The 15,134-nt window shown below is 31.0% G+C and overlaps 1 protein-coding gene across 1 annotated transcript in view; it reads right to left on the bottom strand.

Annotated features, from left to right (window-relative positions):
• Window positions 1-15,134, bottom strand: part of dy (transmembrane protein dusky) — a 65,326-nt gene that overhangs the window by 29,531 nt on the left and 20,661 nt on the right. The window contains exon 2 of the mRNA XM_088257383.1: window positions 8,366-8,445. Coding sequence (XP_088113509.1) covers window positions 8,366-8,410 — 45 coding nt within the window. The 5' untranslated portion in view covers window positions 8,411-8,445. The remainder of the gene's footprint in view (window positions 1-8,365; window positions 8,446-15,134) is intronic.

The following is a 15,134-nucleotide window of genomic DNA, read 5'->3' as shown; positions in this document are numbered from 1 at the left end:
AATAAAAAATTAAAAGATTTTTCAGGACAACGTTTTTAAAGTTTGAAAATATAATACAATATATTAAAAATAAATATCAAGCCACTAATTGAACTTTTTACTGTGCACAAATATTTTTAGGTGAAACCTGAAAGTTTTTTCTCAATTTGAAAAATATTTAGGATATTTAAAAAAATAATTAAACAATACCTTTTCTTCAAAATGCAAAAACAACACATTCTGCCATGAAGCGGGTAAATATTAAGTTAAAAATATGCCGCTTTTGCTGAGATATAGTTAATTTTTTGGGCAATATTCACAACTGAAAATTGTCGATTTTTTATTTATGACGTTCTTGAAAGGAGTGAGCGACATATAAACAGTTTCATTTTGCTTTCAAAGCGCCAATTTTATGCAAAAAAAATGTATCCACATTTAAAATGTGACAATGGTATGCCCATGTGAGGAGAATAGAAACATCTAGACTCCCCTACATCGAAGTGTACGACGAACGCCAAGATAGACGACTCCTGGGCAGACCACCAAAGAGATGGATTGACAGCGTTCCTTAATTTTTTAACGATCAAGATAACACTGCGTTTATATGATGCAGTGCCCTATGCACCATTGGGGTACTGATAAGGGATCGAATGAAAATTTATTTAATACGACCCTGAACCTGCATCTGAAGCGCGGGACAGATCAGATACCTTCATATAAAAATTATCAAATTAACATTGCATCAATTTGATGCATCGTTGGGCGTGAAAAAAGGCCAGCAGTCAGTAGTACTAGGGACTACGAATGCACGCCCGTCTCACTCTTTAAGGATGACATGTACTAAAATATGTCACTAAATTCGCGATTCTCAACATATAACAAGGAGCGCATGACTGATGAGGAGAGTATGACTCTAAATTTAATATCCCCAAGTAAAGAATACTGACCATTGACCGTAAAGTCGCGAAAATTGGGGAGCATTTCAAAGACCCTTAGAAAGCAAAATTGAGATTCTGAAAAAATAGGATAGTTTGTAACAAGTCTGCACAAGCTTTTTGATTTTTCGATAAAATTTTGGGCAATTTTCCCTTTTGCCATTTTTTCAGCGCTTAATTACTGGAGTTATGTATACTAGTATCAAGTCACAAGTTGAAAATGCAGTGACGTTTGTACCTATGTACATATGAATGTACTCTCGTGGACATATGTATCGTTACGGTTATTCTTGTCTACGTCTACAATCTGGTTCACACACATTACGAATAAGGATCTCTGCTACTTACTTCAACTGTATTTTTTGCATTCCTTGTTATCTGATACAGAAAAACCCGCTAATTCCGTATACTTGAATCACAGTGTCGTGTACAGAGAAAGATTCCACTAATGGCCTTTTATTGTTGGAAACCTGTGACAATTCAAGGAATCTGTGAAATTATTTAATTTAATTTCTTTGTTTCGATGAAGTCGAATAATCGTCAAATAGGGTAGATACAATTCGATCATTTGGTGGACAGAAGTATAGGTCTACCATTTATATATGTATAAGTGGGCAATAAGTTTTTATATATTTCCATAGCAAGTCACATTTGATTGCATGCCAAAAAAATCTTTGACATAATTTTATAAACAAGTATCGTAAAATGTGCCTTCGGCACGAGAAAACTCAAAGTGGGCACATCATTTTATATTGTAATTTATGATATTGTGTATGATGAAATATATGAATAAATAAAATTTAGAATCCCTTTCGCTAATCGTAACAAAATTTCACAACTTAATTATGTTAACTTCAATTACATACCATACATTATTTTTTGTCATTTTAAGGACACACATATTATTATTTCATACTATTTTATGATTTTACTAATCCTTATAATACCGATTTATGAACAAACTAAAAGTAATTTTACTGTCCTTCTGATAAGTTTAGTGATAAGCACATATGACTACTGCGCTGGAGGCCCTGGGTTCAATTTCCAGAAGAGTAAATAAATATTGGTGACTTGTCTCTTTGATGTTTTTTTTAATTTCACCCTGGACTGGTTTGTGAAGTGCAGGGACTGATAACCTTGCCTTCGTATTATAAACGGTCAAGATAACAATTACTGTGTTGATGTCATTCAGTGCCCTGTACACAATTGGGATCAAATAAGGGTTAGTTATGGAAATATACGAAATATTACGTTAATCTGAATGGAAATCTCGAAAGGGTTTAAAGCAAAGCAGATTTAAAGCTCTACCAAAAAACTGTCAATAGTTTTGCATGGCGTATGTACGGAAACAATTAAAGACAAATTATTTGAACTGAACACTGAAGTATAAACAAAAAAAGAGTTATTTCTCCTTCTTTGTATGGATGGTTACTGACCCCTTGATTGAACACCTGCCAGCCTACCTTAATAACTTTTATGACTGCAAACATATCCAATGCCAGTTTTCCATAATGGGCAAAAAATACTTCCAATCTTTTTATAAATTTAATTTTTTCACAAATATTTTTTTAGGTAAATTTGGTTAAGGATTTATGTTAGCAAATTTCAATCCAACTTGCATATTTTTCAGATGGAGAAAAAAGATTCAGGTTTTACATTAAAAAAAAAATCTGTTGCACAGTTAAAAGTTTAATAAGTGATTAATATTTATTTTTAATTCATTTTATCATATTTTTAAACTTTAAAAACGATCGACGTTGTTAAAAGGAGTGAGCGATGTGACAAAAAATATCTTTGCATTTTCAACGCTACTCATTTTACATAAAATAATGTATCTTTAAAATATCAACGAGTAATTCTCTCATCGCACTCTTCACCAACTCTACGCAGGTGACTATGAAATTGTTGACCAATAATTATATGTCCTTTGTCTACGAGTGATCTTCATGACAGTTACCGCTGTTTCGTTTTATTGGGGCATCGATTACGTAAAACAAAAGTTAATATTAATTAATCACTGTAGCCGAGGTAGGTACTGACACATATTAGAGTTTTTTCGAACACCGTTTTACAGCTAAGTACAAATAACATGTAAATTAATAGCCAATCCACGAAAAAAATGACATGTTTAAATAATTTTAATCATTCATTTTTAATTCAGGTCAGTTCAGCTCTACGAAATGCTGTTTTTTCTCAGTCATTATAAATGTGGCCTCAATTGCGGCATTTTTGACCAGTATTCCGAGCCCGGAACCAGTTTTGGATGTACGATAACGTCGGGCGGAAGACGTCAAACATTTTGCCGCCAAAACACAATTGGGCGTGGACTATAAATCTCTAGATAACAGACCAATTTTCAAAACTGGGACAGGGGTGCCGATACCCAGCGCGTGCTGATCTTTTAATAAATAGATAAATATCTTTAAAACAAATAATTCAAAAAACGGCTTGGAATCTCGTCCTTCCCACAATCATGTTTGGATAATTTCAATATACTACACTGAAATGTAAAATGAATCAGTAATTATTTTTTTATAAAATGAAATAACTTTGTTATAACCACTTTTTAATAATACAATTTAACCTACCGGTTTCAACAATAATCTTGTAATCATCAGAATTAATATTAATTCAAAAACATTAAAAACATCATAATTCTCTCACCAACAAAACTTCCACACACACAGGATTTTTACGGAGTGGGTGGAAGTTTTTTGGTGAGAGTATTATAATGTTTTTTTTTTATGTTTTTGAATTAATATAAACCCTGATGGTGACAAGGTTCTTGTTGAAACCGGAAGGTTTAATTGAATTTATAAAAAAGTGGTTATAACAAAGTTATTTCATTTTATAAAGTGTATAAAATGTGCCACAAAGTATCTGCGGAAAACATTCAAGAAAAGTAATTATTTTCATTACTCGGTTCAGCAGTCCATTTGTATGGTAAATATCACTATTTATTAAAATCTATTATGACAGGTATTTTTATACATTCTGCATCATCTTCAAACACTGTATCATAATTGAATAGTTTCTAATGTACTACTCTAAAATATATAATGAGCTAGTGATTTTTTTCTGTACTCGATTCGGCAGTCACTTTGTGATATAGCATACATCTATTTTTTATTATTGTTTTACTTAGTAAATACCACTATTTCTTAAAATCTATTGTGAGACGTGTCTTGATGCATTGTTCATCACTTTCAAACACCGTATGTGTAGCTTAATCTAAATTTAAAAATTGTGCTCTTGGACGTTAAAGGGCTAAGAGGGATGAAAATATGATATCTGGAATTAAAATAATGATAAGTATAAAATGAAAAGAACTATGATTTTTTTTTTGTAAAAATTACTTTTTCATAAAACCTATTGTGACACGTGTTTTAATATATTTTGCACATTTTAGTACCAACTATGAATAAATTAAATAAAATTTGTATTTTTTTTAGAGTTTTCTCTACTGACGTTGTATCTTACATATCATGAAATCGCGAAAAACTATCGGAGGTTTTAAAAAATACGCATTGCTTGGAATGTAATTGATAATTTAACTTTGTTATTTATTTAGGAATCGTTTCAAAAAATATGAATTATTTTGTAATTCAGCTTATTATTTTAACTTAACATTGACATTAATATTTACTATTTATTTGTATTTTTTCCCAAACACCTTGATTCTCTTTCAAAATTCTTATCATAATGCTCTTGCATCATCATTATTTTATTCGTTCGTGCACATTTTTACAATAAACATCTGTCTTTAAATAAATGACCCATATTCCCTCTTAACGTTAAAAACACATATTGTAAGATCACCGAAATGTGAATTTTTGTACAATTTTAAATTATTAAATTGTAGTTTAAACACATAGTTACTATCTTCTTCAAAAGTATTTCTGCTCTGATACTTGAGATAATAGTATTAACGAAGTGACGCCGTTGAAATGAAAAATCAAAAAAGAAAACCCCTTTAAACAATGAATAAACAATGTACCACAGAATTTTAAGAAATATAACATATACATTAGAAAATAATATAATCTTGAATTTGGGATAAACCAAAAGATTTAGAATGGTAAGAAAAATATGTTGTAAGTTGCTTTTTGCATGTGAATCAAAGGGACGAGAAGATATGAATTACTAAGATAGTTTAATTGACAAATAATAGAACAGAACGAGGACGGCTAAGAAATAGTAAGTAGGACCAAATCAATCAGACAGAATCTTAAATCTGGTTGTCAAAGTCTACGTAACCGAAGGGCATGTATGAATAGATAGATAAATGAATGTAGAGGAAGTAAGGAGTGTAGGTATTTCAAAATTCGAGTTTAGAAATGGCATGATGATAGTAGTAATGATCCATCATTGATTGTTAGTTAGGTGTAATTGTTTTATTGTAAATCGTTTATACTGTAAACTGTTATTTTATCTATTGTATGTAATTTATATAATCTAATAACTAAAAAAAAAAAAACAAATAATAAATAAATAAAAATGTATTAACATGTAAGTGTTTCGGCTCAACACAGGCCATGCCTAAAGAGCCTTAATACATTTAGTAAAAAATGTATGTATCTATGAAATAAAAAAATATATATTTTGAAATAATTACAAAAAAATATTATTATTTTGATGTGCAAATTCCATCTTTGCCCAGCCCTGAACTAGGGCATGCTGCGGATCTATTCACTTCTCATTTAGCAACCGGTTGTCTCGGAACTGGTTGTAAATTCGTCATTTCCAAATATTTAACGACTTCCACACCATCCACGCAGTCGATAAGTGTTCGTGAATAAAGGGTCCGCATTATTAGAAGCCATTTCGAAGTGGAACAACTAGATCAAGTCTCCGTGAATCGGGCTTAATGGAAATTGTATGGTAAATCAACGCCATATTTAGCTGTCAAAAAGGCATTTACTTATGAAATATTACTATTTTTGATACACGCACTTGAAATGGAACTCACTTTACGATGTGAATTCCAAATCCGACCTGAATTTCATGATTGGATATAAAAATAGATCGAGTCGAAGAATGTGCTTAATCCAATTACCTATTTTTTTTTAAATATATATGTGTGCACGTGTGTGTATGTGAGTGTGTTTTTTTATAACTTTTTTTCAGTTTCATACACTTTGCAGGTTTTGATTTTATTACTTTTATTGTTTTTGTAAGATTTTAATATTATTTATCTTTAAAAACATATTACATACATAAGTCATATATATAATATTCAAGATGAGTATTTTTTTTTCCTATTTTTAGACGTGGGATTAAGGTTAACAAGACTGGAACACAAATAATAAAGTTTCAAAAAAGATTATTAAAAAAAAACCTAAAGTAATACATTGCAAAATATAAAATAATAAACGTGTATGATAAATAGACATATAAAAATAACATGAGGTAAAAAGGATATTTAAAATAGATATGAAAAAATATAAGGTAAGAAGCGTGTTTAAAAGAAAACAAATTAGAAAATATAACTGAGAATACAAATAAAGTACAAATGAGAAAATATAACGAACAAAAATATATGTATTATGTAAGTATTTTTACCATAAATATTTTTTTTATATAAAAGGATCTATATTTGAATCATTTCTTGATATTAATAACAATAAATATGCTCTTTTTCATAAAGATACAATAAGTAAATGGTACCTTTCTCAGGTATTCACTAAACCTATTGAGGATAGACAATGCTTATAATTTAAATAAATTTCCTATTAATTAAAATTTAATTTCACTAAATTGTGTTAGATACGTTTATATTGTTGCAAATAGAGCATTAAAGCGGGATTATCAATGGCCCGCAATTTAATTTAATTTAAACCTAGGTCACATTTAACAAAGTCGTAATTTTTGCATAATATATTACACCGTTTTTTGTTTTGAAAAATAAGTTTTTCGTCTAAATAAATTTATGGTTTTGAAAACAAAGAATTATTGAAAGGTAAGCAGTGAAAATATTTATTCGCCAAATTCCAATATGTATTCTAAAATTAAATTGCGTGTGGCTTCTCTGACTTTATTTATTTGAGAGTACGTTCTGTACGATTTACGACTTCATATTAAAAATAACAGTTTTCAAAAATTTTAATTTTATTAATTGTACTTCTAAAATTTATCGAAAGAAATTTATTGAATGACTTTATTGCAAATAAAACTCTATTTCCCTTGAAAGAAAGAAAGTTTTCTGGAAAGATTTTTATCGATATCTCAAAAACGTACTGAGTTTGTATATTTGAGGATAGGTACATCTTTAAGTGAGATTTATCATAATTAAAGCCGATTTTCAGCGTACTGATCTCAATTGTATTCTGAAACTATAAAAAGCGCTGTTACCCCATTGCTACGTCACTGCATTTTCCATAAACAAAAACAAAAGTGCAATTAGCCCGGAATGGCTCTATTCTGTTGTTGAATAGTGCTACAAGAGAAGTGAACAGGGAAGTCAATTATATTTTTTTATGCAAATTACTTACGTAATTGTTCTCCTATAAATCAACCGTTATCAATTGAATGTCAGTTAATTTAACAAAAAAATGTGAGAACCATTGATCCTTATGCGATGTTTATATTACGATACTGACTAATTAACTAACTAACCGTCACGCCGATTCACTGCAAGGGTAGGCAGAGATAATAGAAAGCCAAACCACTTTTTCTTTGTAAACAATCTACGCCTCTTCCACGTTCATGCATTTTCTAATACTTTGCTACTATTATTACTACTATTATTTCGTCTTCCGACCTGACCACTTTAAAGTATTTTAAATACTTAATTATGCCAAAATTTCTTCGTTCTTCCTATGTTCCTATTTCCAACTACATTTTCCTCATAATTTTGTTTTACTGCTCTTTCTTCACTCCTTCGTTTCACATGTCGAAACCATCTGCACACACTTTTTTTATTTAAAAAACGATAATACTGATTTTAGCTAAAATCTTAGATTTCTTCCATATATCGTTTTACCGCACATTCGTCTGAGAGATCGTATTTTAAATGCATTCAGTCAACATTCATCCTTTTTTATCAACGCCATGCTACAATTTCACACTTCAGGGTTGGAATTAGGACTGCATTGTGCACTGCCAGTATTAAATAATATTCAAACATATTTAATAAAACGACTCACAGTTTGAGAAGCACGCATAATGCTTGCGAACCAACTTTATGAATGAGAAGATCGAACTACCGTTATATGAATGGATCGGATTTGTTACTCTTCAATACCGGTGTACCTGTTACAAACTATACTTATACTAGTTACTACTTACTTCTCACTACACACCACCCAAATCAATGGTTCTCAACTTTACTGATATATACAAATTTCTAATTTAAAAGAAATCCGCATATGAGATTCAGTTGATGGTGGCATTTTTACATATTTTCAAATATCGCTAAAAACAAATTTAAAGATAAAATTGATAAAACTCACCCCTTGTAAAACAAGGACGGCCGCTAGTAAAAAACGAAGTCTCATTCCGCCAAAATCTCACTCGGCTCCTGTGTTGTTATCTGAAAAGTAAATATTTTATTTTTTTATTTTAAGTTTTACTTAGTAAATACCACTTTGAAAAAAATCTATTGTGACATGTATTTCGATGTATTCTGCATCATTTTAAATACCGTATGTGAAGCTTAGTCTTAATTTTAGAGTTGTGTCCTTGGGACAATGAAGGTTGAAGAGGGGGTAGGAGCTGTTTCTTATTTTTATTTTTTATTTTTATTTTTTATTCCTTATCAGTGGGAACATAGACAATAATATATTAATAATTGTTAGGATTTTAATGTTTTTACTGTTAAATTTGTGATCATTATCTAATAAATGATTGGCGAAATCTGAAAAATTATTATTTCTAAAATATAATTCGTGTAACACTCTCGTTCACTTTGTGTAATATCACTTTGTTATATTATTTATTGATTTGACATGAACTTTGTCGAATGACATGTTGATTATTTTTTTAAGAATTTAACATTTGATTATACCACTCAATGAGTTTTATTTATATATACGACTAGTTTCGAAAATTTACAGATGTTTTTATCTTCTGGTAAAAATTAAAACAAAGTGGTTTTTTTCTTCTTTTAAAATTAACTGCTTTATTATATTATCATATCACAAAGCAAAAAATGCTGTAAATATAGAAAATATAATTCATGTTCCCTGATTCTTGTTTTGAATTTTCTGGAAATCATACCAATGTACGAAGTTCCACTACAGTCACAGTTTAATTTATATGTAAATATCCCACTGTTGTCTCATATATAACTACAACATTTTGAAACAATAGTAATTTATACATAAATAAATAATAATAAACCCATAATTTATAAAATTACACAGTGATAAGGAGATTACTCAAACTATCCGATGATAGGTGGTAAGTCCTGTAAATCCCCAAACTTTCAAATTGTTTGAGATGTCATTAAAAAATATATAAATAACTCCTAAGGGAAGTCAATTCAGAATATGTGAACACTGATTTGGATGAGCTCAAAATATGTGAATTTATTCTGTATTATATTATTATTATTTTTTTTTTATGACATAGTTTTAAAAATACGAAAGTCTATTTGATGGCAGTGATGTATCTAGAAAGAAAATCTTCTCTCCGCGAAACAATACCATAATTTTATTGAGAATCCGCATTGTCAAGAGCTACCACTTTATTTAACAACCGCCATTTGTGTCTAAATAGTGTCATTATCGTCTGGTACCTACCCACTGGGACAATTTTACTGCTTTCACAAAGCGTCCCACAATTTGTTCAACGCAACGTGAACATAATTATAAACAATTATCATCGCAGAGCTTGGTTTAGAAGGTAAACACTTATTTAGTTATTACATTTAAAACCCATCTTTATCCATATTTTTTTAATGTTTATTAGTATTTTCATTTAGAGAAATACAATGATGCAATTTTTTAAAAATATATTATTTCTTTTCACTCAAATCTTTATCGACAATTTGTTATAATAGATTAATCAAAATAAAACTTTGTTTTATGGTAAAAGCAAAAAAATCGGAAACATTAAATATTTCTTTTTTCTTCTATTAACCGTTTCACTGCTGAAATGTTTTCTTTAAAGTTTTTGAAAACTTGTTTTCAATTGGTGACTGAAGGTTGATAAAAAAAGGTTTTAACAAAATAAAAATACATTGCTATTTTTTTCGGTATTCCGACGCCAAAAAACGTCGGTTTATCGAGTTTTTCAAAGTATACAACAGTTAATATACTGCTTCTCAGCAGTCAAATGGTTAAATATTGAAAGTTTGAGAAAGTTTTTTCAGAAATCGATGACATTCAAAAGCAATCATTTCAACACATCTTTCTTAATTTTTTAATAAGTCAAAGAACCTTAAAATATATTTAAATCAGTAAAATATACTTTAGTATATGTTCGCCTTCATACTGTAGCTGTTTAGCACATTTGGCCAATATTTTAAACGTCCCGGGTTCAATTTCCAGGGGGCTTAAAATAAATATGGATGTTTTTCTCACTCTTATACCATATTTATTTAATATTACCCTGGACTAGTATATAAAGCGCAGAATCAATAACCTTGCTTTTGTATAAGAAACGATCAAATTAATATTGTATTTTTTTTAATGCATCGCCCTATGCACCATTTGCTGCGGATAAGGCTCTGTAGTAAAACATACCTGTTAACTGTATCTATAAAATAAATTAAGTATTAACTTTATGGTAACCTCTGAATCATATTATGTAAAATAATAACCTCCCTTTATTACGATTGCTTCAGTAAGAGAAAATCAACTGGTCATAAAGTGAGAGTTGAAAAAAAACTGTTTTTTTATATTTAATTTTGATGTATTTTGTAATTTATCGTTACTAAGAAAACGGATTATTAAGTGTGTCATATGAAAAATTATATATGCAGTTTGTATTTTATTTTATTCTTTAGATGTTCCTGAAACAACTGGCATTGGGTTAGTAAAATCGACAAACAATGTTGGTCGATGGTTGATCTACCAACCTTTAGAGTGTTTCGACCTTTAAATAATGATAAATACTATGGTGTCTTCACGTCGTGTATGAACGGATACTCCTTTTGACATAACTATGTCTGTTTCCTGACTGACCTTTTAATGACCCCGATTTATTACATTTCTCGATTCTAACCTTTGCTTTTATTTCAATAATATTGAAAGCATGGATTTCGACTGTTACCATCATGAATATTGTAAAAAAAAACTTCCAAGAAACTAATACATCTGCGTTTGATTAGTAGATAAGGAATGAGTTATTTTTTTTAATTTTACTTATTTATTTAATGAAGTTACGATATTTTTTTTCATTGTTTACGACATGTTCGGGTTCTCTGCGTCCTATATGCCCATACCTTCTCGATTCTCTTTCCTCTACCTTATTATTTATGTCTGTTACGGTTTTAACGAATGTGTGAACTCTTTATTTTGTTTACAACATTCTGAGTGTGTCCAAACACTTGTTCACAAAATCTGGATTATCTCCAATTACAGGAGTTATATGTGTGATTATAATCCAGGATTCGGACCTTACAGTTTCTGCTCAATAAAAAACTTCTTTTCTTCTCACCAATAGATGTCTCTATTAAAGTTCTAGTGATTCAAGAACAATGTCTCAAAATTGGTTCATATATAATATATAGAACTTTTAAGAATTTGAGTAGTGTGGTTGTCAATAATGGGTAGAATTGGTAAATGTTACACTTATGTTAAGTGATCACTTAAACCAGCCTGTGACGGTCGTCAGCCCCGTAAATGCCCAGACTTCCATATTCTTCTTCATCTTTGATGAGATGTTAAAAAATATATGAATAATAACTCCTATAAATATATTTTTATCTTTGGTGTACCTGTAAAACGTCTTGATTTGGCAGGTGTACCTTGAACAGAAAACGTTTGCGGAACACTGGTTTAGAGAAGGTGCTTTACATTGTCCAGCATTCGGACCATATAGCCAATTCTTGAAGATCTGGGAATAAAAACACAATCTAGCGCCTACGATCATCAAATGTAATATATTATTTATAATTAATATTACAGGGCGCTTTGTTACGTGTTTATGATACAATTTGTTCACTGATTATATCTCCCCGCGAGATTTGTGACCCGGCTGTACATTTCGGTAATCTCTGCCTCACGCTCGTCCCATTTAACGGGCCTTCGTGATTCGAGTCCGATATTCATGGTGAATGAAAAACACATAGAGCGGCAAGCCAATCTAAACTTTGTTGATTCCTATCTCAATATTGGTTATTGACTTGTATCTCGTATCACGCGTATGCGCGGCTTCACGCTTCTTGTAAATATTATACATTCCCATATTTAGAGCTGACTATACTTTTGTTTTATTAATAAATGGTTTTGGTCACATCCTGTTTAAGTCTTTGATTAGTCGTTTTTTTTTGCGAACAATCCATACACTAAACTAAAAATATATATGGTATTGTAGGTTACAAGTTTATTATTACTAGTTATAAGTTTTTATTATTATAATTAGTTATTAGTTTATTAGTTCTTATAAGTTATCATTTGTTATTATTATTATTTGTTACTAAGTTATCAAAAGTTTTATTTTAACATTATGGGTGTGTTCATCTTTATGCATAAATACTAAAAACTTCCCTAAAAACCTCAAATATTATTTTTCTTTCAATGATTTCTAGTATCAAATTTATCATATGTACAAAAAAAAAATTATGATTCAATGCATTATACGAGATACAATCAAATAAATCGAATTCGTGGTCAAGAGTCAAAAGTAATGAATTAATTAAATAATAACATCAATAATAATGAATGTGGAAGAGGCGAAGAATGTTTGCAAAGACAGAGCAGTGTGGTATTTTATTCGTTTTGCCTAATCCTGCAGAGAAGCACAGTGTTGGTTAATTTTAAATAAAAATCTGTAAAAATCTGGTATTAAGACGGCTTAAATTTTTTCCATCAGCTGGTATAAGTGATCACTTTAAACCGTGTGTAACATTAACTACTGTAAGTACCAATTTTGAAATCAGAAGACTAATCCGGAAATCGAATTGTGTCAGGTTGTTGTCCCGTGGTTAGTGTCGCGGACCCTTGAGTCAGAGTTTCTGAGTTCAAACACACTCAAAATTTGATACCTATTTTTAATAATGAGCCACTTAGGGCGCTTGTGCACAACAGGAATTTTACCGTCCGGCAGTCCGGTTAGCATGATAAAACGGATGATCGACTTGTGCTTTTGGCCGTCTTTCTTCGGATCGGTGCACTTAATCGGTGCGTGATTACGGTGCTCATGCTAAACTGTCGTAGTCGCTTTTATTAAAAAAAACCGGACTGCCGGACGGTAAAATTCCGCGTAGTGCATAAACGCTCTTAGGCTCACATAAATAGTATGAAATTGATTTTGTAAATAATAAGAGTACAAATATTTCTCTTTATTTAAAAAATAAAAAGAAAAAAAAACGAATTTGGAATATCGGCGAATGCGACAAGATAAATATTCGAAGAATAAAACATTAAATAATTTCGAAATATTTGGACAAATGTTTTTTTCTTTTACCTTTTATTTATTTTCTGAACGATTATTTAAAATGGCGGGAAATTCAGAGCGGTTTTGACAGTTCTCATTAAATTTAAACGCCCGAACACCGCAAAACCAATCAGATAAAAGTGAGTTAGGTGGCTTCTTCAAAAAAAGGAATTCGATTTTCAACATTTTCCCGCCGATCGCTTTCGGCACGATGTCGGATTCGAACGTGCTTAATTTAATTTCAAATATTAGCAATTGATCAACTAGTTTGCCCATATTATAAAAATATGTCCAAATACTAAAATTAACAACATTTTTAATGGGTCCAAAAACTTGTTCACAAATCTGGATTTCACCAATAGATGTCACTAGTGAAGTTCTAGTGAGTCAAGAACAACGTTTCAAAATTGGTTTATATATAATATATAGAATATCCAAGAATTTTGGTAATGTGGTTATCAAACATGGGTAGAATTGGTGAATGTTACACGTGTGTAAAGTGATCACCGAAACCAGCCTATGACGGTCGTAAATGCCCATACTCAGACTTCATGTTCTTCTCAATATTTATTGAGATATCAAATTAAAAATAAAAAACGTAGGGAGCTTATCTTAAATCAGGTACTCGTCAATACTTCATCTATTTTTAATAAATTTCTTAAATTTTTTTACTGATACTTTGTGGCACATTTTTATAAAATGGGTAACTCAGCATCGTTCGGCAGAGAAAATAGAACTCTACAACAGTCGGTGCAGAAATTCCGGCGAATCAATGTATGATTTTAACAATGTTTAAAAGAAGATTATATCTGCTAATTTTCTGTAATCATCCAGAGAGTACATTTTGAAGAAGATTTTGAGGAAAGGTGATTAGCCCTCCGCTTCGGGTACCAGGCCAGGGTTGTATTGAATAACTATTTGACTGAGAAAATCATTTGTATTTATTTGATCCCCCCCCGTCATGGAAATCGAACCCAGGACCTTCAGAACGGTAGCTGAGCGTGTTGACCACTACACTACGAGGTGGATAATAATTACAAAAATGAAATAATTTTACAATGGTCTATATCGTTAGTGTAAAGGCAAAGGGGTATATCTGTCTCAGAGCAAATTTTACAGGAGAGCAAAAACAAACTTGTGAAATTAAATAACTCATTTGTTTTATGCATTTTATATGTACATATCTTAATAAAACTAAATAAGTATTGCAACTACAGCTATATCCTTTTGCTAGATTATGGAATACACTTTTAAAACATTTTGTAGAACAAACTTGAAAATGAAAAATTTGACAGATATACCCCTTTGCCTTTACACTACCGATATATGTACTTTAGCAATTGGTGTGCCGCGGAATACTAGAAAGAATTTTAGTGTGTAGTAGGTGAGAAAAGATTGCAGAGCACTGGTCTAGAATATCTAAAGTTTGGAATTCAATATTAATATTAAATTCCGAGAGGGTTAATATAATAGTATCCGGCCGCCTCCCTCAGGCGTCGCGCGACCCACTTACGACGGGCGACCCAGCGGCGACCCACTGGCGACGGGCGACCCAGCGGCGACCTACTCGCGGCCCACTTGGGCCCGCTTGGGCCCGCCCGCGCTGCCATTACCGGCCCTGGCGGTGAATCTGCAAAGCGCGTTCGGATTTTGACTTTAAGCATGGAACGCGTTTTT

This window comes from Brachycentrus maculatus, unplaced genomic scaffold (assembly GCF_059751285.1).
Source record: "Brachycentrus maculatus isolate JH-2025_06_01 unplaced genomic scaffold, ASM5975128v1 h1tg000081l, whole genome shotgun sequence".
NCBI classification, from domain to species: domain Eukaryota; kingdom Metazoa; phylum Arthropoda; class Insecta; order Trichoptera; family Brachycentridae; genus Brachycentrus; species Brachycentrus maculatus.
The sequence above is the reverse complement of the archived record's forward strand: the minus strand, read 5'-3'. Positions and strand labels throughout refer to the sequence as shown.